The 25,738-nt window shown below is 43.8% G+C and overlaps 1 protein-coding gene across 2 annotated transcripts in view; it reads right to left on the bottom strand.

The window, feature by feature from the left end:
- Window positions 1–1,598: 1,598 nt before the first annotated feature.
- The window catches only part of Slc25a12 (solute carrier family 25 member 12), an 86,554-nt gene continuing 62,414 nt past the window's right edge, over window positions 1,599–25,738 (bottom strand). For both annotated transcript variants that reach the window (XM_027420201.2, XM_027420200.2), the window contains 9 exons: window positions 25,039–25,120; window positions 23,355–23,513; window positions 20,360–20,412; window positions 20,041–20,121; window positions 9,085–9,225; window positions 7,105–7,243; window positions 3,988–4,146; window positions 3,784–3,874; window positions 1,599–2,637 (listed from right to left, as the gene is read on the bottom strand). In XM_027420201.2, the coding sequence (XP_027276002.1) occupies window positions 2,433–2,637; window positions 3,784–3,874; window positions 3,988–4,146; window positions 7,105–7,243; window positions 9,085–9,225; window positions 20,041–20,121; window positions 20,360–20,412; window positions 23,355–23,513; window positions 25,039–25,120 (1,110 nt within the window). In that variant the 3' untranslated portion in view covers window positions 1,599–2,432. The remainder of the gene's footprint in view (window positions 2,638–3,783; window positions 3,875–3,987; window positions 4,147–7,104; window positions 7,244–9,084; window positions 9,226–20,040; window positions 20,122–20,359; window positions 20,413–23,354; window positions 23,514–25,038; window positions 25,121–25,738) is intronic.

The raw sequence follows: 25,738 nt of genomic DNA, 5'->3' as shown, positions 1-25,738 counted from the left end.
CTGTCTGCCTACAAAACAGGCAATCTCCTCTGCACCCCAAAAGAAAGGAAAACTAAGACCTTTGTGAAGAGCAATGTGGCAAGATGTATAAAAAATATAAAACTCAAGTATTTCATGAATTTGTACTCGCCTGATGAAACACTAACACAGCTGCTCGTGACATGCACACCAAGATGTCCTCCTTGAACTACAGTGTTGTTTGTAATAATGAAATGACTTTTTAAAAGGCTTCATAATCCATACAGTGAAATACTATGCAGCTACTAGAAACAGGATACATTTTTATAAATGGACTGGGAAAGATCTGAGAGACATATGAAGAAAAGCAAGTCACGGAATCACACATACATTGCATAACCCTGGCTTTGAATATATAAATACATACATATGGAGATATATGGAAAACAGGTCACAAATTTATGCTCTAATCTGTCAACAAGGAGTGACAGGAAGAGATGGTTGAAGAAAAAGCAGTGAGGGCACTTTGTCATCCTCCTCTATACACACATTATATGTAATTTCATATTCATGGACTACTTGTATAGTTCTAACAAGCATGGCAAGCACAATTATGCTATATGTTCAGTTCTAAAGAGACTAACACATTTAGAAATAGCCAGTTTTCAGTAGAACATGGTGGCACTCACCTCTAATCCCAGCAATTGGTAGGCAGAGGCAGAGGCAGAGGCAGAGGCAGGTGGATCTCTTGAGTTGAAGGCCAACTTAGTCTACAAAGCTAGTTCCAGGACAGTCAAGGCTACACAGAGAAACTCTGTTACAGAAGGAAAGAAAGAAAGAAAGAAAAAAAGAAAGAAAGAAAGAAAGAAAGGAAGGAAGGAAGGAAGGAAGGAGATGGGGAGGAGGGAGGGAAAGAAGGAAGGAATAAATAAAAGAGCCTGCTTTCTTTTTTTGTTTGTTTTGATTTGTCTTTCGAGACAGGGTTTCTCTGTGTAGCTTTGGAGCCTATCCTGGCACTCCCTCTGTAGACCAGGCTGGCCTTGAACTCACAGAGATCCACGTGCCTCTGCCTCCCGAGTGCTGGGATTAAAGGTGTGAGACATCGATGCCTACTTTTAAATATCTTTCAAATATTTTTTGTCCCTAGGGCTTCAAGAGAGCTCAGAGTTGTAGACAAAGGACTGTCAGCCACCAACTGATGAGTGCTATGTAGGGCACTGGGTGACTTGGCCCAACTCCAGGTTTGCCCTTAATCATACATATATCTGTATACATCTTCACATCCTGGTCACTGGCCACAGCCATGTTTTCCCAGAGGATTTTGCTGAAGTAAATAAGTCCTGATGTCACCACCTGTCAAGTAACAGTCACAGCAAAGTATGGCCGTAGCTCAGATGTAGTTGTTAATGAGTAAGTGGACCCCAGGTGAGAGACCTTCTGAGTAAGTCATCTCCATCTGTGAAGACCTAGACCCACGAGACCACCACACAGGAGCTCTCCTTCTTCCCTTCCCTCACTCGAAACCAAAGTCTACATTTCCTAAGGTAAGAGGGGAACAGACTTGATCATGAGTCACTTAGAGTCACAAATCAAACAAAGAGCACCGTGAGGATACTGACGAAGGAAACTGACTCCATGCAGACATTTTGCTGTGCATTTATTTTTGATTTGTATCATACCATACGGAGGGAAATGTCCAAACTTTACTCTTTCAACATCTTGGCCTTTACCTTGCTGCATAGGAGGAAAGCAAAGCTAAGGGAGCCGTGCTGGAGCCCACCCTGTTTCCACGTGAAGACATGAGCAGCTGCTTCCGGTTGACAGGAAGATTGCACTCTGCTACAAACAACTGGAAACTCATCAGCACACACAAGCCACCGGCTGATCCTCCGGCATCCACGGGCATACAACTTTTCAGGGCATTTCTTACTCAGTGCCATGAGCATCATCTCACTCTGCTTTTATCAGCAAATACCCTCCTGTTCCAGGATGGAAAGCAAACTGAAGTTGGATACGTTCAACACTGAAGCTTGACTTCCATAAGTCACCAAGAGGAGAAGGAATTTAACTTTAGTACATTTATTCTTACATGATTCTTAATAAAACACTTTCAAAACATTCTGTACAGTTCAAGCCACTCAGAACTGCATTACATTTCTATAAATGTGATTTGTTGGGATGGGGAGCCAAGGTGTCTCTGTACAAAGATGTACAATATGTACAGTCACTGTAGGTACAAGCTGTGCGAAGCAGAGTCTAGAACACATAATTCATGCCAAGGCTCAGAAAACATTTCAACAAATAAGACTAAAGCTTGAAACTGCACTGTGGTTCTCCCTGGGCATGTGATCACTTTATAAACAATACATGTATAGGTCGCATAGAAAGTGGTTGACCCCAGCACAGACCGTACCGTGCAGCTGACTGGACACGGTACTGGCCATTCTCCTGGGCCTTGGTCTGCAGTTGCCATGTCATTGAGCCGCTGCCGCCGCCACTGCCTTGGGTTGAGCCACAGCTACGCTGGGAGATTTAAACTTGGGGAGGTAAAGGCCGAACTTGTTTTCAATGCCAGCGAAAGTGGCTGTGGCAAGTCTGTAGCCACCAATGTGATCGGGGTTGGCAGGAGGGAGGTCTGCGATTCGTGACTTCGGTGTTGGGTCTGAGCCAGAAGGTTTGCTGTGAACAGGAAAAAGCAGAGTGAGCTCAGGGTTGATGAAGGCGGCTGACACTGAGCATGGTCAGTGGCACACACACCACGAACAAGGCTGTCTCAGCTCTCTCCGTGTCACCTCTTCTGCATCAGACATGATTTCCAGCCTCAACACAATATTGCTTTCACATATCTCATACAGAAGAAAAATGGCCTTGTCTTCAGTGCCTATATAACATGAGCAGACTCTCAGATAGAAGATGAGGAGAGTATGCACTCAGTTACTGATAGTCTTTGGGAAGATGGCTATGTGTGTACTTTTATTTTCTAATTTTACGCAGGAAGCATGTGTGAAATCTATCATAAAGTATATAAATTGATATCATTCCAAAGTTTCTTAAATGAGTGGGCTCTAAAGCTTATCACTAAAAGAGAAGCAGATTTAGTTCTTGCTTCTACCGTCTCTGAAGGTACAGAAAAGGCAAACATCAGTATTTGTATAATGGGATGATAAGATTGCTGTTCTTGCATCTTTTCTATGTCTGGGTCCCTCCACCACTCTGTTCACCAGCTCTCTGCCTCCTGAGGCTTTCAGAATGAGAGATGCTTGCTTAAGAGATGAAGACTAAGAGCAGCACTTGGACCTCTGTCCACGCTAAAAACTGCTTGCTTGCTTTGGATACAATTTCCCTGCAGACTCACAAGCAATTGCTCTTCCCCCAGGGTAATCTTTGAGTGCTGAGCTTGGAACAGATCGGTTTGGGGCCCATACCCTACAATGCCTGACTCATTGGCACCACTTCTCTTTGAAACCATGTGTGTGAACGAGCTGCATGACCATCTATGTGCTAAATGATGGGGAATGACAAACTATCTCTCAGTAGTGTGCAATCCTACTAATAATGACATAATCTCACTTAAAAAAAAGACAATTATTCACATAGCATTTTAATTCGATGCTTCCTTAAAATGTCCCCAAATAGTTGTTGAATACTATATACTGAGTCCCTCTGGTAAGGTCTGACTCTAACATGGGAGCTTTTAAAGCCCATTGCTCTCCATGCACTGCTTTTAAAGGACTTGGTTGCATCTCAGCAAAGGGGTTCTGTAAACAGAACAAGCACTGGTTTGGGTTGGGTGCCATATTTGTAAGGGGAAGCAGATGCACTTACAGGCCTCCAAAATCAATGTAAAACCACCGCTGCAGAAGTTCATAGGTGACCAGAGTGACACCAAACTGAGGAGAGGACCGGAACACTCGAGCTGGAAAAGACAGACAAGGTAGGGTAGACTTTACGCCTGGATGGCTGTGGCAAGGACAGGACACAAAAGCCAGAGAGCCACTCTGGAAGACTCCCCTCCCCACCAGCATCTACCTGCAGTCCCTTTCCAGAACGCCGAAGGCCCTTCTTCCCGGAGAATCTTCCGGAAACAGTCGATGACCCCGCTGTATGTTGTCTGGCCAGCCCGGGCAGCCACTTGCAGTCTTGTCTTGATAACATCAGCAGGGGTCACCAGAGAAGCAGCAGGCACACCTTTGAAGAGAAAGCCACATTTAGTTCATCCAACAAGACAATCCACAACTGTAACCACAGGGGAACTGAAAACTCCATAAACAGGCACCTATGCACAAGTGGAAAGAGGAAGTGTTGCTAGTTGCTTCAGCAGAATGAGGGAGAAATGTTTTCTTTTTCTCTCTGAATTAAGGAAATTTCTCTTGATTGCACCATCCCAAAGAACCATGAAAGAAAGAGCAACAATAGAACAATTCCCATGCTCCCTTTCCAGTTTCAACTACTTTCACATTTTTATTTATTTGGTTTTTGGAGACAGGGTTTCTCTATGGAGTTTTGGAGGCTGTCCTGGAACTAGCTCTTGTACACCATGCTGGTCTTGAACTCACAGAGATCCACCTGCCTCTGACTCCCAAATGCTGGGATTGAAGGCATGCACCACCTCGGCCCAGTCTACTTTTACGTTTTTCATCTTTAAATGAGATGCAAGTATTTTCATGTATAATGTATGAGATGACATCAATTTAATGAGTTGCAGAAAGTATGTGTCACCAAACCGCAGTGGTCTTGGCTGATTCTTGCCAACCACACACTGAAGGGTTGCGTGTCGACAGCATCAAGCACTTGCTAGTTTGAGGTGCTAAGAGAGAGGTAACTGATCCCTAATTCTGACCTGTTCACATGACAGAGGTCACTACAACCCTAGTGAAAGCAGATCAGGCATCTGGTTAAAGAACAGCTGGGGAGTCGATCATCCAAAGGCCACTCACTTCCTCCCCTGTGTCTCAGCTCCCCGGGGTCACCTGAGATGCAGCAGCAGCAGGACACAGAAGATGGGTTTCTCAAGCATAGCTTTTGTTCATAAAACAGACCTGACCTTGAAGGAACAGCATGACCTTCCCCAGGGGGAAGGAATTCAATTTGGCCTAAATATCACTGTCTCATCACTAGGCAAATGGAGCCGGTGGCCTTGAGGGGGCTCTGTTAGAGAAGGATGCCAATGCGCCTCTGGAATCAGCCCAGCGCCTTATTGAGAGGAAGCAGGTAAAAGGTCTGCCCTCTGAAGCGGCTTTACAGAAGTTCTCAGTACCAGCTAGCAAAGCTTGGCTGGTAATAATTAGAAAAACTCTCCTCTTTCTGAAAACTTGTCAGATGTCTATAAGCAAGAAGCTGGTGTGACTGGAAACTGTGTTCATGGTTCTGTGGCCTGACAAAGGCCTGGCTATGAGGGACGACACAGACTTCTCTGGCTGCTTTTGCTGATGATTAAAAATCACAAGGAAAAGTCTGAAGGGAAAATGTTACCTCCTTCCTAACCCCCTGGTGAGTACAAGAAAAGAGATAGGGGACTTGTGCCAGGCTAAACAGGTAACTTGACTATCGGTTTTCATTCAACTAACCAAGATCACAAATGCCAGAGGCCAAAGCCTATGCTGGACCCTAGATGAGGACTCGAAGCCCTGGTTTCTTGTTTTTGGTTTATTTTTAAAATAATTTGTCCCTTGTCATCACAAGCAAGAACAATGTATCCATCACTCTCAGGACCCAGGACTCCTAATATAAAACACCATACTTAGGGCAAGCAGAAGAGAGTAATCTAGCAATTAAGAGCCAAGCTGGACAGGTGGCTCAGTGATTAGGAGCACTGGCTGCTTTTCTAGAGGACCTGGGTTTGATTCTCAGCACCCATGATGGCTCACAACTGTCTGTAACTCCAGTCCCAGGAAGTCTGATGCCTTCTTCTGGCCTCCTCCAGCAACAGGCATGCATGTGGAATACATATACACATGCAGGCAAGCAAACACACACATAAAAATAAATCAGCCCTTTTTTGTTTGGTCTTTTGAAATAGAGTCTCACTATATAGCTCTGGCTGTCCTAGAACTAGTCACTATGTAAACTAGGCTGACCTCAAACTCACAGAGCTTTCCTGTCTCTGCCTCCCACATGTAAATAAATCTTAAAAAAAAAAAAAAAAAAGACTTAAGCAGGGACCAGGAACCTAGTCCTGGCCAGGTTCATTACTGGCTGTGCGGAAGGCAGACGGGCCTTTTCCTTCCATTGTCATTTCAGTGTGTTGCTGCATCTAAGGATGCCTAGTTGGTCCCTTCTATTCCATGTCAGTTCCCTGGTAACTCAAGAATAAGGACACATACACACACACACACACACACACACACACACACACACACACACACACGCTATGAGTCAGAAGGAGTATCTTCCTGGCTGCCAGGCTCCTCTCTCTGATGGACTCTTCTGGGCCTAAGTTGGCATCCTATGCCAGATGAAGAACTTCATGCAATCCATCATCTGTTGCCTTGTACCAAACCTCTACTATTATGCTGGCCACACAGGGAAGGCAGGAGGAACATAATAAAACCCCTACCCTCAGAAGCACTCAGACTACTACAGAGGAGGAAACCAATTCAAGCAACCATTAACCAGACTGAACGCTAAGGTCAGAAAGGAAATGAAAACGGAGTTGAGGGCTGAGGGCAGTTTGCTGCGGGATGCTGCTTTGGTCTGATGAGAGCTGTGGCAGCAAGAAGATAGCTTCGTGAAGCTCAGCTTCTGAGCCAAAACAGGAACATTCCTTCCTACAGGACCAGACAAGGGCAGTCAGGACCTGCACATCAGCATGGGGTCAACAGAGCAACTGATCAGGCAAATAACTTCTTCCACCTTCTGTGGCTGCACCTAAGGTTTCAGGAACCCAGGAGGCTAAGAACCGTGTTAATGATGAAGCCCAATTTAGATGGGCAGATCTAATTTGGCTCCAAGTTGCTAAGCTGCATTAAGTTGTTTATCCACATTATGCAAATGTAATTAACTCTCATCAGAATCCCAGCACATCCCACAAAGGAGAAGAGGCGGCTATATCCAGCTAAGTCAGATCCCAACAATGACTTCCAGAAATAAAGGGCAAAGTCTACACCTCTTAAGAGAATTCTTTGGTTAAAAAAGATCTGTAGTTACCTGCTATGGCTCCAGCGGCCAGGAGATTGATGCCTCCCACACGTCCGTTCTCATCAGCCAGAAGGAGTTTGCAGTGAGCATACACAGGAAAGTAGATTGCGGAGAAGGGAATGTCTCGGAGGAAACACGCTTTGGCACCCTGTCATATGGTGAGGAAACAGTGCAAAACAGTGTGTAAAGAGGGTTTGAAATGCCTAAGTGGGACGCAGGCAGGCAGGCAGGCACCAGTGACAAGCTGAGATGTCCTTCAAACAGCATTAGGAGTGATGTGAGGGGAAACAGGTGGGGGAACAGAGCAAGCAAGCATGGCAGAAAGCTTTCAAAGGGCAAGTGGGTATCCCTTTCAAACGGTAACGGTAACAGCGGTGACTGCAGACTCTGGCAATGAAGAACTTTCTAGCCTTTCTAGAAGTGCTAGACTTGGGGTTCTTACAGCTAATTTGTTTTCTGGTGCAGTAATCACACTAAAGCAGAGTGCAATATTAACTCTAAGGGTACTCTGCTGCAGGTCTCTGCAACACGCCAGTGTGTAACTGGTGTAACTGGAAGTTTCTGTGCATCAAGGAAGCCAACATCTTAGGAATCATAAGGAGTCTCAAACTTCCCAGGTTACTGGGGGTGGGGGTGGGGAGCTTGAGTGGGGATCCCGGTGGAAAGGCAAACAGCAGAGGTGTTACAACCCAGGTGCCCCCCCCCCGCCATAAACTAACAAATTACCAAATCAATCTAAATCAGTTCTAAGCCTAGGGAGTACCAGGCAGAACACCAGAGGCAATGCAGAAGGGGACCGGTTCTAAGGAAGGTAGAGGAAAAAAAACCCAAAGCCTTCCCTGCTCATTCCCACATTCCACTCAAGACAGCCTGTCCCGACCACAGACAGGGCAGTGAGCACAGTGAGCACCTTCCTCTGCCAGCGACCCAGGCCAGCCCTCACCAACAAATGCTTCATCCAAGCACTGGGTTCCCTGGTGGCTCTGTTTTTATAACAACAAAAACCTCCAAGGACTCTCACAGGATAATACAGACAGAACCAATGTTTATGCATTCTGCTCTCAGAGGGAATCTCAACGGATGGCAGAGAGGGTGGGCGAGAGGAGCAGAGTGGAGGCATTCTGTAAAGACAGACATGCCTGGCAGACGGGCTCCCCAGCACCCTGGGGCTTCGAGGCTCTAATCTAGACATTCCTAATTTCTAATTTGCAGTTACAGAGGTAAATTTACACATTTCAGCATTTATGGATCTATAAATAAATTCAATGCTGTGGAAACACAGTCCCCTATAGAGGTGAAATTTCCCCTATCTCCCCCCTTCCCCCCTTGTACCGGGGAAAGGAACGGAAAGAAATACTCTCCTAGTTAAAGAAAAATACTGGCTTCTGCCCCATTACATCTGATCTGTAATGATGGCAGTAAGTGTACCTGCAGGGGAGGAATCTGTTGACTGGCGTTTTGTGAAAGTACAGTAACTGTTGTTGTTTTTTAATGGAATTCATTATTGACAAACCCACCCACTTAACTTCTTAAAGACTGGAATTCTATCGAATTCTAGCAACGTGGGTTTTTTTTTCTCCCACGGTCAGATGACTAAGACAAGAGAAGCCCCTCCTGGGATGACAACAGAATAAAGTATTCAGTCTCAGGGTAGGCGCGGGATTACTCTACAGTCCCAAAGCCATCCTGAGTACCACAGAAATGTCTCACAGGCCCAGTGTGATGAAGGCTGTGAGTCTGAAGCCAGCCGTTCTATGAAGAGATGTCCTGCATGCAGCCCCATAAAGGCTAAAAAAACGACAACAGGAGCACTGGTGTGTGCATATCCCACTGCCTTCACCCAGGGTCCTGGTTTTGTTTGGGTTTTCTATCCCATAAGTCTCTCTGCTTCTCTAAATGGGGACAGGGGTGTCATCTGGCTTATGCATTCTTTCATGTTTATAGCGTGTCCCAGCTCCTCCGCTCAGTCAGCCAAAGAAATCAACCCACCTTGTATAGCCCAAAAAGTCCCAGGTCCTGAAGCACATTCAGAGCACTGACTCTGGGCCCTGTGGTGATTTCTCCCGCCACCTGCAGGCGAATCTTCACAATCTCCAGCGGGTTGGTAAAGATGACCTGCGAGCCACCAGCCTGCAAGCAAGGGAGACAGACAAACTCTTTTCAAACTGGAGCTAGACTGGGGGTGTCCATGAAGGAAAAGCCACAGACAATTCCATCACTTTACACTGGGGAAGAAGAGGCCCACGTTGTGCTCAGTGTGAGAGGGTCTCATGGAGATGTCTCAAAGACGCCTCAATCTCTCTTTAGGTTTGTGTCTAAATGAGGCAAGGTCTCACTCAGTCTGTAGCCCAGACTGGCTTGGAACTCACTATGTTGCTGGGTCTAAGCTAGAATTAACAGCAATCCTTCTGCCTCAGCTTGCAGGGTGCTAGGATTATGGATGTGAGCCGCCATGGCTGGTTTATGTTTATTTCTATTGGAAATGCCAAGACTGATTCTCAGAATCGACCTTCAAGGATAACCTCGAGCATATTCAAATCAGCAAAATCAATAAACCCCATTTGAAAACAAAAGTGAATGGAGGTGTAGGGGATGGACTCTGGCGGGGAGGGATGCTCAGCAGAGCGCTGATTCAGCCTGCCAACTTGCAGGCGACGGGCACAACCTTAGCCTCACAGGGTGCCTTGATAGTCAGACTTCTCTCCCCTGGGTCAAACTCTACACTGTACGTGAGCATGCACAGAGCTCTTAGCCTGGACCAGTGACACCCACACAAAAGGAAGAAATTGGGGAAGGCAAACTTTAGTATCATTTCAGACAAGACAAGGGGGAAAAAATCTTCAAGACAGAGCTGGGAAACAGAACTCTGAGTCACCCAGAGTGCAACACCCTCAGATCAAAGACACATTCTACACTCTGATGGTGAGCGACAGACTGGATTTTTAAATAACTGGAGTGTGTTTGCATCTGAAATCTGCCAACTAGTAGAGTGGGAAAGAAAAAGAATGTTTAAAATAACTGATACAGTTCCTTTTTTGGTTTATGTAAAATAAAGATGAGCATGTATATGTGATCGCATATATATAAGTAAATAAAATATATAATATCTCCCTTCATGAAGCAAAGAAATCTCATTTGTGCACTTTTGTCTTAAACTTCGGCTGTTTCCATTATATAATCAAAACTATATTCATACAATATTCACAATTGTAATGGAATTCGTATAATCATAATCATTGCACAGTCCTAACTCAGGTACAGAACATGTCCCTATAAAATAAGAAGTGTGCTCCCCAACGGGCAGCTCCACAGGTGTCCATCTCAGTCCTCCACCAACACTCCTCCACATCTTCCTAAACCTGTCACCCTCCCTGACCCCCTTTCAAAGGACAGCAAGGTGGCTTCTAACCACTCTGGGGCCACACTACACATCAATGCCTCTGGTTTAAATCCTGATCCTTCAACACTCATGATTTTGAACACTGCACTGGCCCTAGATTCCTTTCCTCTCTTGGGCAGCTGACTGTCCTGAATCCCCCAGGGAATAATCCCCTTTTGTCTTGACACAGCATAGACCACCAGCAGGCACATGGGTCCCCAACAAGGATGTACTGACCCAAATGGTACATGTTGATTTTCCTGTATTTGTTTCTTTTATAATCTGCTGCGCTGCAGGCAGAAGGGAGCATTTCAATGTTTCAGTTTAAGCAAACAATACTTTCAAAAGGATTGCTGGGTGAAAAATTATGTTAAAATGATAATCCAAGTAATTATTCCTGTAGCTAAAATTAAAGACCAAACCAATTGAGAAGTTTACTATTTCCCTGAAATCAGTTTTTAAAATAATGGTAGTAAAGACTGTCTTTAGGGAAACATGCTTTATATTCTAAATTAAGGCAGATTAAAATAAAAAGAAAAGAACTATGCATTTTTATTATAATCCCCCAGATTTACCACCCAGTGTACTGGACATCAGGTGCTAAGTGTTAAATACGGACATTATGTTTAAATAAACACAAAGGCCTTTCATGGTTTGGGGTATGGTTATTTGGCTGCTTGTGTTTTTGAGACAGGGTTTCACTGTGTAGCCCTGGCTGTCCTAGAACTCTCTGTGTAGACCAGGCTGGCCTTGAAACCAGGGATCTACCTGCCTCTGCCTTCTGAGTGTTGGGATAAAAGGCGTGTGCCACCTCCACATGCAGCTTGTCTTTTCACATTTTGCCCACTGGTGAATTACCGAATCCCGCCTGCCTTCGCCCGGCTCCCTCCCTCCCTCTTTCCCTCCTTTCTTCCCCCCCCCTCTCTCTCTCTCTCTCTTTCTCTCTCTCTCTCTCTCTCTCTCTCTCTCTCTCTCTCTCTCTCTCTCTCTCTCTCTCTCGCCTCTGCTCTCATCTGATCCTCTTAGAAGTGACTGCCAGCTGCCTTCTCTAAATGCCTCAGTGTACAGGTAACAAGCTTTCTTCAGAACGACTGAGAGGAAAGGAGCCCACAACACACGTTGCACATACAGTCACATTAGTTGTTTGTGTTGGAGGGGAGCATCCTGGAACACAGACACAAACTGCCAATATGGATCTCCCAGCAAGGAAGCGTGACAACCATGAATAGTGGTACTATATATAGCAAGGCACACATCCATTAGGTCAGCTCTATGTAGTCCCTAGATTTTAAGGGGTGAAACTTCTCTATCACTTCAATAATGCTTGTTCGTGTTTTTAAAATTACTTAAGGTTTTAAAACTTTAAACAATAGGACTAGGATGATGTCACATTATATTTAGAAACACTGAAACTTTTTAGAAATCACAAGATTGCTGTTTAATTTGTCTAAAACTTTGGATGGAGGTAGAAAGGCTCGGGAAGTAAGAATGCTTGCTCTGCAAACATGAAGCCATGGGTTCAAGTGCCAAGAACCCCCATAAAAAGCCAGGCTTTGTGGCCCAGGATGATGTGGTAGACTTTGGGGAGCCCCTTCTGAGGGCCTTACCCTGCCTGGGGAGTGGACGGGGTACGGCTAGGGGCAGGTGGGATGTTGGGGGGGAGGGGAGGGAGAGGGAGAAGGGATTGACATCTGAAGCAAGCTTGTTCCTAATTTGAACTAATAAAAGAATAAAATTAAAAAAAAAAGCCAGGCTTTGCTATGAATAGCTGGAACCCCAACATTGTAGCAGACAGAGATGGGAGACTCATTGGGGCTTGCTGGTCACCAGCCTAATTCCAGGTTCAGTGGGAGACCCTGTCCTCACCTGGCCTCTGCACTGCCACTCACACGCACATATACAGGACCACACACAAACATACATGAACACAGACACACAAACACACACACACACATACACACACACACACACACACACACACACACACACACACACACACACACAAAATCATTTTACACAGGCTGGACATAGTGTCAAGCACTTTAATCTCAGCTCTAGGCAAGCAGAGGCAGGAGGATCTCTACGAGTTCAAGGCCAGCCTGGTCTACAGAGTGAGTCCCACGACAGCCAAGACCACACAGAGAAACTCTGCCTCAAAAATCAATTATTATTTTAATTAATAAAAAATAAAATGCATTTAGCAACAATGAAATTTTGGATGTTTATAATACTTAAAAAGAAAGGACAATGGATGTGCATTCTCCTTTTTTAAACTTTGTGGTTGACAAGAAGACTAGTGTGTAGAGTAAGGACTATGCCACTGTCCCACCCTTTAATGGGTGTTTCTCCTATGCTCGGACTAATTTTTAAAGGACAGCAAACAGCTTCCAGTGGGAAAACACTCTGCTTGCAGCAAATACAATTATTTGGTACATCCATTTCTACAAGAATAGTAACTTCTCAATGGAGAAAATGCACCTGTATTTGTGACAACATGCAGTTTGTAGTCTTTAGTAGCAACAAAATTACACAGGAAAAAAGCAAATGCCCAATAAGAAAAGTGTTGATTATATCATAAAGCACTATGATGTGGCTCTTAAAAAATGCCAGTTCACTTGTGAACATAAAATATTTGCTTTGCATTATTTGATTATAATTACATCAAAATTTACCTAAGATTTTCTAAATCGAAGTGGCTTACAGTTGAAACATGATTAGCTGCATCCTGCAGAGAGAGCGCAAGTAGCTGAGGGAGAACGTCACCACACACCTCACTGCAAGTCTCAGCCACAGGAGTGCATCAGCAATGCTCTGGGGTTCAATTAGCAGAGCTGGTGTCTGAAACTGTGGCCTCTTTCCAGACCCCTGCCCAAGCCTGACCATTTTAACACTTACAGTGAATTTTTGCTTTGTTTCATTTTGGTTTTTGTTTTTTGAGATAGGGTTTCTCTGTGAAACAGCCCTGGCTGTCCTGGAACTTGCTCTGTAGACCAGGGTAACCTTGAACTCACAGAGATCTACTTGCCTCTGCCTCTTGAGTGCTGGGATTACAGGTTTGTACCACCATTGCCCAGCTTTGTTTTTTTTTAATATTTATTTATTTTCATTTTATGTGCACTGGTGTTTTACCTGCATATATGTCTGTGTGAGGGTGCCAGATCCCTTGGAACTGGAGTTTCAGACAATTGTGAGCTGTCATGTGGATGCTGGGAATTGAACCCAGGTCCTCTGGAAGAGCATCCAGTGCTTTTAACTGAGGCATCTCTCCATCCCCACCCCACCCCAGTCCCAGATTTATTTTGGGGACTGGAGAGATGGTTTAGCAGCAAAGAGCACTTGCAGCTCTTGTACTGGATCTAGGTTCAGTTTCACAGGACCTGATGCCCTCATCTGGCTGTTGTGGTACTGCATGCACATAGTGCACATATATACAGACAGACAGACAGATAGACAGACATACATACATGGTAAAAAAATTTTTAAAGGTTTATTTTTACTTATGTGTGTGTATCTATGCATGTGTGTCACATGTATGTAGTGCCCAAAGAGGCCATAAGAGGGTGCTGAAGGCTCTGGAGCTGGAGTTATAGGTGATATGAGCTATTCAATGTGCATGCTGGGAACCAAATTCAGGCCCTCTGGAAGAGTAGTGGAGGTGCTCTTAGCCACTGATCATTTCTCCAGCTCCAGCTCCAGTAGTGATGACTTTAAAGGAATAAAATGTAATATGTTTACTGCTGGGTGATATATTTACCAAAGTGTCAAGAACACAAGGCATAGAATAAATAAGGGGAATGCTATGGTATGAATGTGTGTCCCCCAACCCTGAAGATTCACAGGTTGGAATCTATTGCCCAACATGATGGTGGGGCATTTGGAAGTGACTACATCCTAATGGCTCTGCCCTTGTGGGTAGGGCTGGTTTAGCTACAGAAAATGAAGGCAGCTGCTTTGTCCCTTCTTCTGTATACCGTGCAGCAGCAGGGCATCCCTGAGACCAAGCCAACCATCACCATAATGAAGCTAATGGTGCCTTGATCTTGGACAGCCCCAAATTGTAAGCAATAAATTTCTGTTGATTGTTGTTAACCAGTCTGCAGCATTTTGTTATAATACCCAGAAAGAGCTGAGTAAAAGTCCCTGTATACCTATCATACTTTACATTGTACATGAATGTACAATGACATCTAACTTGTGTGCATGTATATATGTGATCGTGTAAACTGTCAATATGAAGATGGGATAATACTGATTCCTGGAAATGGAAGAAAGGGACTGTTTCCACTGCTCTTTCTAGATGCACAAAATCAGCTTGTAGAGGAAGACAGACTTCGGCTAGATACATATATGGGCCTTCAAAGAAAAACAACATACCACACTAGAGGATGTTGAGATGGCTCAGCAGGTAAAGGCACTTGCCACCAAACCTGATGATCTGAGTTCAATCTCTGGGACCCACATGGTGCAAGGAGACTCCCAGAAGTTGCCCTCTGGCTTCCAAGTGTGCGCACAATATAAATTTAATGATAAACTTTAAAAATAACTAAAACATGGGTGTTGGGCAGTGGTGGCGCACACCTTTAATCCCAACACTTGGGAGGCAGAGGCTGGTGGATCTCTGTGAGTTTGAGGCCAACATGGTCTATACAGTGAGTTCTAGGACAGCCAGGTTAGTTATATAGAGAAACCCTGTCTCAAACAAACAAAAACAAAAGCCTAAAAAATGTAACAAATACAAGAGAACCAACTAATAAATGGCACAGGACCTGATCACCTCACCTCATTCAGAATGGCTAATATACAATGCTGGAAGAGATACAGGGTCAGAGAAACTTCTAAACCCCATAGGAACATGCTATAGTATCAGTGAACCTAAAAACATGCTATGGGAAAGAAGCCAGACTCCAAAGGTTATATACCATGTGGTTACATTTACAGGAATATTCAGAAGTGGTATGTATGGAAGAGTTTATTAATGGATGCCTAGGATATGTGGATAAAGTGGGAAGATGGAAAAGTGATAGTTAACGTGTGTGTGTGTGTGTGTGTGTGTGTGTGTGTGTGTGTGTGTGTGCAGGTGTTGGTGAGTACAGTTATGAAATGTCCTAGCATTGATTGTAATGCTGGCTATATCTGCTCTGTGAATATATTAAGAGCTACTGAACTGGGTACATCAAATGGGGCATTAGAGGATGACTTTGGCATCAGTTAAGCTACTATCTCTTTAGCCCCCCCCCCCAAACAGCTCTGGTAGAACATTTGCTTTTCATGTACAAGACCCTATGTTTGATCCCAACATCAACCATGACATTTGCCTGAAAGATACAGCAGGCACATGATGAGTGGAAAAGTGAACAGATGAAATGAAGAACAGACTCATATTCCAAATAAGAGAGAGTGTGGAGTTGGAGGTGGAAGTGGTTTGAATTTCATCTTTGCCAGTTGTTGCAGGTGGGATCACAGTTGACATTATTTAAGAATAATAATGAGGCAATCCCTACAAAATGTACAGTTAGGAACAGAGTCTCCACTGCTTGAAGCAGCATATGCATTAGGTTGGATGGTAGGCGCTCACTGTAGTATTACTCTTTATAGCTATGTAATAGGTTTTTAGTTTTGTTTTGGTTAGTTGGGTTTTTTTGTTTTGTTTTGTTTTGTTTTGTTTGCATGTAGCAAATACCATATATCTTCTGTTTTGTGAGACAGGGTCTCACACCATAACTCTGGCTGACCTTGAACTAGAAGTCATCTTCCTGCCTCTGCCTCCTGAGAGCTGGGACCGGTGTGAGCCACCATACACACCACACATGTTTGAAAACTGACTATAGTAGGCCCTCAAGATTGCTCAGTGGGTAAAGGAGCCTGCAGACCAGGCTGTCGATCTGACCGTTGTCCCTGAGATCTGACCGCTATCCTGAGACCTGACTGCTATTCCTGAGATCTGACTGCTATTCCTGAGATCTGACTGCCATTCCTGAGATCTGACTGCTATTCCTGAGACCTACAGGGTAGAAGGAGAGAACTGACTCTGGCAAGCTGTCCTCTGTTCTCCACCAGCTCTCTCTCTCTCTCTCTCTCTCTCTCTCTCTCACACACACACACACACACACACACACACATACACATTTGAGCATGCACATGCATACACACACAAGCATGCATACACTAAATATAATTTAAAAAACAAGCAAGTTAAACTGATCATAGCAGTTTAACTTAACAGGAAGACTACGGCAGAGTCAAGCTTCCTTATTTTGGGTCTTGGGTTGGAACCCTTACATAATACACACACACACACACACACACACACACACACACACACACACTCACACACACACACACACCTTGATTAAAAACACAAATATTCAAGCCAGGCTCGGGAGTCACACCTTTAATCTCAGGAGTGAAAGGAGGAATCAAGGGCTAGCCAGGTCTACATAAAGAATTCTAGACCAGCCAGAGGGCTATATGGTGAGAACCTATCTCAAAACAAAAAACGAAGAAAAACTCAACAGCAGATCTGAAATTTTTACCCTATTCTCATGGCAATAGCTTTCTAACCATTCTCCAAGAAACTAGGACTGGGCCCTTACTAATCCCTTTGCTGGGAAGAGCTTCTGGCTCAGTCAGATCTTTCCTTCCTGAGTAAACTAGGTACAATTTTAAAACCGGGTAGCTAGGGGAAGAGCGGCTGTGCTTCCCTTGGTGGTGGTAGCAACAGCCCTCAGCTAAACACCCTAAGGGACACCAGCCATTTATCTGATCACCACCAGGAGAAACTGCTTTCCACACAGCTGATTGGCCTCATTCAGGAATGAGATCATCCCCCTACCCCCACCCGTCAGGTGCATGCCGATCTACAAACAGAGGTGTGTCCATTCATCTCAGACTTTATTCTCTGGTGTGGTTTACTGACTCTGGAGAGCAGTGGTGGGCTGTGCTCTAACAATCTTCTACCCGGTAGTAGGGTGACTCATCAGTGGAACTCCAGCTTTGAGAGTGGTGATCCCAGCACCCAGGAGAGAGTCTGTGATCCCAGCACCCAGGAGGCTAAATAAGCAGCATCATAAGTTTAGGGCAAGCCTGGGCTACATAGTGAGACTCTGTCTCAAAAAACAAAATAAAAATAAAAAATAAGAATACCACCACCTTCCTCTTTGCCCAGAGTTCAACATCACTATTTCTCCTGCTCTCAGCTAATCAAGCATCAGTCAGGATTAAGATCCAGAAATAAATCATGACTAAGGGAGAAACTCAGTGTCAGCCAAACCCTCAGGGCATCTTAGACTTCACCTGTAAACAAAAGTCCACACTTAAAAGAACAAAGTTATCACATGTTTGATTATGGCTTAACCACTTAGGTCAAAGATCAGACAAGAGGACAGACCAGCTTATGACCAAAATCTTCTATACAGCACAAAAATAATTAATAATTAGCTGTGTGGAAAATAAAATGTACAACCTTCTTGTTTCTTTCTGTTTTCCCAGACAGGGCCTCATTTAGCTGAGGCTAGCCTTGAACCTATATGTAGACAAAGACGACTTTGAAATTACCATTTTCCTGCATTAGCCTCCCTAGTTTGGGAATTACAGGCATGTACTACCCCTCCACTACAAAACATGCCTCGCTTTTAAGGAATTACAGTCAGGTCTGTGTACACTGTGGTCAATATGAGTTAGAAAGCTTCCTAGCCAAATGGAAACTAAAACCACCGATACAATGTATTTATCATTTGCAAAGAAGTGAAACAATCATAGTGTCTAATTATAATACAAGGGTGAGAAGTACACTAAATGGACATGTGTAGGTAGGGGGCTTATTCTTGTCTGTCATTTACCTGTCATAGAAGGCAAACTGAGCCAAGTAAGTCTCTTTCCTGGGAAAGCACTCACAGTCATGGTGTATATGTAAATGTGTAAACCTGGCCTCATCCCACACACAAGGCAAGGGTCCCACTGACAAGTCTCATCATGGAGAAGCCTGGAGCAACTGCTCCCCCCTGACCCCAGGGACATCTTCTCTGAATTAAAACTTCTAAGGTCATTGACCTCATCATCTCAGGCTCTGTAAGCAAGTGAGAAGGTTTTTGCTAAGACTTCTGGCCAATTCAACAAGAAGTTGTTAACATTTTCAGGACTAAAAAGAACTATGAAAGTCTCAAGCAAATCACATTAGCAACTGTGAGGCGGATACCACATTTACCAAGCTGCAAACTTAGATGTGTTAACCTGTCTAGACCCAATGCAAGCCTTCCACCTGTTTAAAAAATTACACTCTCAGTCCCTGGCGTGTGAATTTTTGCCAATGGCTACAATAAAGTTATAGGCTCTTGCAACTTAATTAAACTACAATGGCAGACTCATTCCTACACATAAAACTGAAGCGTCCAATTAAGCAGCCCCCTCACACTTAAAGTTCCAGGGAGAGAAATGGACAGTAACTCTACCTGCTATTAAATTTCCTTTGATACTCAAAAAAAAAAAAAAATTTAAGAAGTCCAGAAGGGAGCTGGAGGGTGCTTCAGCTGTTAAGAGCACTTGTTCTGTTCCCAGCAGCCACATGGTGGCTCACAAACATCTGTAATTCAGTTCCAGGGGATCTGAGAGCCCCTTCTGGCCTCCATGGGCACTGTATGCACATGGTGCACTTACATGCATGCAGGAAAAACACACGTGAAATAAAATGTATATGTATCAAAGTCTGGAAGACAGAGAGATTTGGGAGCTTAAAAGAAACAAAGCTGAAGATAATAATATTCAAAATCAGATTAAACAACAGGGTGTAGTGGTGTATACCTTTAACCCCAGCACTCAAGAGGCAGAGGCAGGCGGATCTCTATGAGTTTGAGACCAGCCTGGTCTACAGAGTGAGTTCCAGGACAGCCAGAGCTACACAGAGAAACCCTGTCTTGAAAAAAACAGAAAAAGAAGTCAGATTACACACTGGGGAGAAGGTTTAGTTGGCAATCCTAGGACCTGATTTCAATCCCCACAAGCCATATAAGACCAAATGTGGTGGCCTGTCCTGGGAATCCCAGTGATAGACACCTGGGGTGGAGCCAAGATCTCAGGGGTTCACTTTCACCAAATAGCTTGAACTGCTGAGCTTCAAACTAACGAGTGATTCTGTCTCAAAGAAGGGGGACAATTTTCTTGAGGATAACACCCAAGGATGTCCATATATACATACACATTTTAAAACATCACTTACTATGAGAATCCTCTCAGGCAATTCTGTGAGCTAATGAGAAATACTGGGCCAGCAAGATGGCTCACTGGGTAAAGATGCCTGCTGCCAAACCTGAAGCCCTGGGTTCAATCCCCAGGACCCACATGATGAAAGGAGAGAACCAACTCCTGAAAGTTGTCCTCTTGCCATGCCACATAAACACCAAGGTATGCAACACACACACACACACACACACACACACACACACACACACACACACTAAAGAAAAATGTAAAAATGTTTAAAGGAGAAATGTCATTCATATTTCATACCTACTTCGCAAAAAAAGGTTAGAGGAATATATTTGCTACAAGAACTACTCAGGATTGACACTTACACAACCTCCAGCAAGGATTTCTGCAGGCAGGGGGATGGAGCCATCTCTTTTGGTAAATTTGTCCCGGACAAAATCATTAACCTAATTAGAAAGACAAGATCAGTTCATCAGAATTTCCTGCCATCTCCTCTGCTGGCATACTGTCATATTTCCAAATTACCAAAATACTTGATAAAAGTAAAATTTTACCAAATGTCTACATATATGTGAAAATTCTTACAAGTGCCTTGATAGTGTACCAGTCTCACCAGCATTGATCTTGTTTTTGGCTTCACGACAATCTAAGTAAATGACATCAGCTTAGTGGCAAGAAACTTACTGTCAGCTTAATGGCTTTTTCTGGTGCAACTCCTATCAGCTGGGGTATCAGACCTGGGTAGAAGGAGAGGATCATGTCTTTATGTGAATGGACAAGTCCAACAAGAAAGTGTTTCCCTAGAAGTTACCCACCAAGTATCACAAGGTTTCATCCAAATGGGGAAAAGGGATTATTTTAAAAAGTCCTAAATTATATATATATTACACAAATATATGTAAAAACTCTACATATTATATAATTACATACATATACAATTTGCAAGTCAAATATAATGCCATTTTCTCAAAGCTATAAATGTTTTTCTTTAACATCCCTAAAGATAGACAAATAAATAAAACCTCGCTATCCAACGCCTTCTCTAAAGTAAAGAAGGGAGCCTCTGGGTTTTCTCCACTCGGTAAGTGAATTCCCCCTGCCCTCCACAGCAGCAGTAACAAGCATGCAGACCCTGCAGAAGCTGTTGTTTAGGGCTTGGAGAGAAGCTGGGGCAGTGTGCTTTAAGCACAGCCAGGTTTTGCTACAGACGGCATTCTCTGCAGCACAAAGGAGAGCGGCTGCTGCTGACTATCTTCTCTCCAGAGAAGCCTAGCACTCCACACTCATTTATTTAAAAGAAAGCCACGGCTGTAAAGGGAAAAAAAATGCAGCCTTTAGTATCAGTTTGTGAGTATCTTCTGTAAGTGAAAACATATGCCAATTTTATTTTATTTACTAATGTATGTCAAGCTTAAGGCATTTTTTTTAGACTCTTCTCAAAACAAAAGAAACCATTATGCTTGGAAAGCTACATTTCCCAGGCTGGCTGCAAACTGGAAAAGAACAGGCATATGTAAACCACTCCATCTTCAGATGCCCATGGAGCTCCGCTTCTGAGAGTATGCAGGTTTACCAAGTTGTTGGCATAATTTTGTTTTTTGTTTTTTGTTTGGGGGGGTGCATTCATTTTTTAAGAGATGCCAGCAATAAACACATCTTGTAGCTTTAAAACTAGGGGGAGTGAGTGATATTCCTGTCTGCCTGCTTGCTTGCTGCTCTTCAGCTTAAGCCTCCTTGGGAGATGCCAATGTGTGATTTTCTGGGAGTTGAGAGCCAGCAAGGAGATGTGCATACAGGCTACTGTCAGTCAAACTGAATTATCAGCAACGAACACAAGCCGGTGCACACCTTCTGCAGGCAGCAGACTGGTCTAAAAGAATAAATCAGTAGATGGCAGTCTTAACGTCTGCCTGATCATCAGACCCTATTGCTTTTAACCTAGCTCCAGAACCACCATGTCAGTATGTGTATTTGTTTTACAACTTTCCTCCCTAAAGCTCGTGGAATGTTAATAAAGCACTGATTTGTGTCATTTTATCATTGTTGCCTGCAAAGAAATTTAGCTAATCTGTCAACAACTTTGTCAATCATCTGACAGAATAATGGGCCAGTTCTAAGCAATATATGACAATCTCAACAATCACTGTGCTTCCACGAAGGGCTCCTACAATCATCTCTCTAATATAAAAGTCTGTTATTTAAAGGGTCCATTTTATCAGTTTAGATATCCTCAATAAAGTCAACAGCACCCTCCCCTGCTCAATATATTGCACCCTCTTAATTAATATGATGGCTCTTCCAAACAAAAATCTTCGAGAAGTATCTATTGAGAAGGCTACATGTGGCATGGCTAGAGTTCTTCTAATAGTTCTCTATAGACATCCTTTGTAACTTAAAACCACTAATTAAGAGTAGGGTCATTATTCAATAAGGAAATATTGGAGGTGTCAAAGAATAAACAACCTTAGTGCCATTCAACAGTAATTCCCCTATTAAGTAAGACGGATAGGTGCGAAGAGCTGAGTACATTTAAAACAAGCCTTTGCTCCGCCAACCCTGGACGTACGGGATAGTGGCCACTGTTGCCCCTGGAGTACAAGTTTATGCAGCTGGGATTTGCAGAGCCAAAGCATTCTGAATAGTTGAGCAAATTTCATTATACTTGCTCTCACAGCAGGGCGTTTGAGACTATTTACTCCATACACAGCGCCCACAACAAACATGCAAACGGTCTTCTTTGCCTCTAAATGTGTCCACTTAAATGCTTGAATGCGATGCCAACTACAGGTGTTTCTTCCCCTGCCCATCTATTCAATCCCAGTCTCTCTTTCCTAGGAAAAACTCTAAGCCAAACTGTTCCACAGAGCTTAGAAGGCGCTGGGGATTAATAAGCCTGGGAATGCAAACAAACATGTACAGTAAATTACATAAATGCCCGGGACCGGAGCATGTTAAGAGTGTTTAAAGAATTCCAAGTGGCGCCCAAAGGGATTAAAAAATTAATCTCCCCCGCAAAGGAAACCTAAATTCTAACGTGAAAACACGTAGATGAAAGCCATCCTCTCTCCAAGAAGACAAGTCCCTACAAAGCCCATTGGGGCGGGGCGAATTCTAAACAGGCTGCAGCCTGGGATACCACAGCTGGGCGCTTAGTAATAGTCACCAAGAGAGGAAAGAGAAATACTGTTCTCTGCCTGCCATGGGGAAGGGAGGGGGCCGGGGAGAAGCTTGGGGCCCTAGGGTTTCCCTGCCTTTTAAAAATTCAGATGACCCAACTGGGAAAAACTTATCACAGGTCTCCTTGGAAAAGACAAAAAAGAAAAGAAAAAAAAAAAAAAAAGGAATTTCTGCTAAAAACAAGTGTACACAGAGGATAAACTCACCTTCAAGTAGCACCTGGCTTCGATTTCACGGGGAATTAGTATAGGTCCCTCTACATTTCTGATGGCCCGTGCACACACACGGAATTTAGATTCCAAGAATTAAAAACAACAGGAAGGAGAAGGGAACACCTGTTTGCAGACTAATATCGCTAGTCACCAGAAGGAATGCAACCCGGGAAACTGAGCAAAAGGGGTGGGGAGGGGGTGAATCCTTAATTGGTCTCCATAAAGAATGAGTTAAATCTGATAGTGACAGAAAAATCACCAACCTCAGCGGCTGAGATTTGCTTACTCACCTCGGTAGAGTCCAAAAAAGCCCTCATAACGCAACACTTTCTTAAAACAGTCAAAGCTGTTTTTGTACATCAGCTCCCCGACCACAGAGCCGGTGCCACGCTGGTTTTGCATCCGGGTCTTCACCAGATCTATGGGATACACCGCAGTGGCCCCCACAGCTACAAACAGAACAATTTTTAGGTTTAACAAAAGGAACACAATTATCTGGAGCATCCATAAGGACATCAAATCTCATCTCCGTGGGTGAGAAATAAAACATAGTGTCTATTCTTACAAAACAGAGTCAGCATACTACATTTTTCCTTCACTTATTAATAGAGCCAAAAAGATGGCAGAATAGCAACCAGCCGAGCCCATCAACAGCTGCTTCAAGGAACAACACAGATTCAAGCCAAAGTGCTTATCTAGCATGTGTGAGTCCCTAAAATACATCTTTGATGCCTTTGTTATCTTTGGTCTATGTGTTAGAAAGTAGACTCTCAAATCACCACCAACCACATTAGAAAAACAGCTCTCAGATTCCTTTAGTAACACTAAACTATGATGCATGGGCATCATTTCTTTTTATTTTCTATTAAATGCCTAAATATTATGCCTGCTCCTCCTTCATAACTATAAAATGTCAGTACACAAGCTAAGTGACTGTAATTTTAAAGTTTAGCTCACTGAAACATGTTGGTAAATTAAGCTACAACCATCTGGAGGAAAAACCCTTGCCATCCTACCTCTATGTATAGAATTTGGTTGCAAATCAAACAAACAAACAAAAACCTACAGTCACGCTTTAGAACTTCTCGGGGGGATTGAAATATTTCACAGGACTAGAGTGTTCTATTCTGGGGCTGTTGAAAACGAGAACACACTTGGCACTTTCTAAAGCAGGCTGAAAAAAGTCCTAGTCGCTGATTCCAGCTTGCTTTGAAAGTTCGGGAGCATTTTAATCACTTTTGGAGGTTCTTCTCAACAAAGCAATTTTAGCTTCTATACATTTTCTTTGCAGATTATATAAGTCAAATTAGTCTCAGGCTGGTGAGGTGGCTCAGTAGGCAAAGGTGCTTGCCACCAAGTGTGACAAGCTGTGCTTAATCCCTGGACCCCACACAGTGGAAGGAGAGAACCAACTCCGGCCAACTTGACCTCTGACCTCCACATGCACACCATGACCTCCACATGCTCACACATGTACACACAAAAATGAAACCCTCTCTGTGTGAGCAGAGAGGAAAGATTCTTCTCAGTAAATAAACAACATATCTGGACACTCTTAAGCCAGAGAAACAAAAATCACAAGCCAGCCACTGTGGTTCTCTGTGAGAGGTTGTTTTAGTTCATTTAGTTCACGAATTTCTTGAGTTTGCGTCTCGGATCTTGCCCCTAGCCTGACCCCATAAACTCTGTTTTTAGTCTCCATTTTCCACGCTGGCCTTAACTGATGTAATTAAGGTGAGTGCAGTGATGCACTTCAGATTCTCCCGTCATTACAGAGGGTTTATGCTGAAGACAGACTGGAGCCAGAGGGCCACAGCCATGCTATGACAAGCCCTCCTGAAATAAAGAAGCTTCAGAAAACCCCGTAGCCCTGACCCCCAAGAACAATGAACTGCACCTTTGCTGAGCCATCCCATCTGCTGGGATAATGTTACAGCAAGACCAGCCTGAAAGAGCCAGCGACATGACACTCACCTCCAGCAACTGAGCCCAGGGTGAACCTGTAAGCAGACTCCGCAATCTGGAGCCAGATAGGCCTGCCCAAGCCAGGAGATTGCTGTGGGAGGAGGAAAACAGAAAAGTCTGAAAATGTATTCCCCATGTGAAAAAAGCTACAATTCAGCATTTTTCAAGTTTAAAAAAAGAAAACCTAAAGCTGGAAGCAAACAGGATATTAATGTTTTCCCACAAAGGAATACCTCGGGGCTAGAGAGATGACAGGGTGGTTAAAGTGCACTCACTGATCTTGCAGAGAACCCAGTTTGGGTCACCAGTGTCCACAGTGGTGGTGGAGGTATGGTGCACCACCTATAACTTCAGTTCCAGGGAATCTGAGGCCCTGTTCTGATCTCCAAAGACAAGAAGCATGCTTGTGGTACACAGATATATATACTCTCCAAACACTCAAAAACATAAACTAAACTAAAAAACAAAGCAAAAACAAAACAAAACAAAAAACCAAAAACCAAAAACCAAACCCATACACAGCAAAAAGTAGAATAGCTTTTTCTTAATTTTCACATATGGACTGCTACCGGGGAATACATTATAATCCTTGAGAGGTTTGTGTTTGCTTATGGGTGCAGTACTGGGGATTGATTCCAGGGCCTCATGGGAGCCTGGGAAAGCTCTACATCACTAAGACCCACTTCTAACTCTCCCAGGAGTGAAACTC

The sequence above is a fragment of the Cricetulus griseus genome, chromosome 6, assembly GCF_003668045.3.
Source record: "Cricetulus griseus strain 17A/GY chromosome 6, alternate assembly CriGri-PICRH-1.0, whole genome shotgun sequence".
NCBI classification, from domain to species: domain Eukaryota; kingdom Metazoa; phylum Chordata; class Mammalia; order Rodentia; family Cricetidae; genus Cricetulus; species Cricetulus griseus.
Note: the sequence above shows the minus strand (reverse complement) of the source record. Positions and strands in the feature narration are given on the sequence as shown.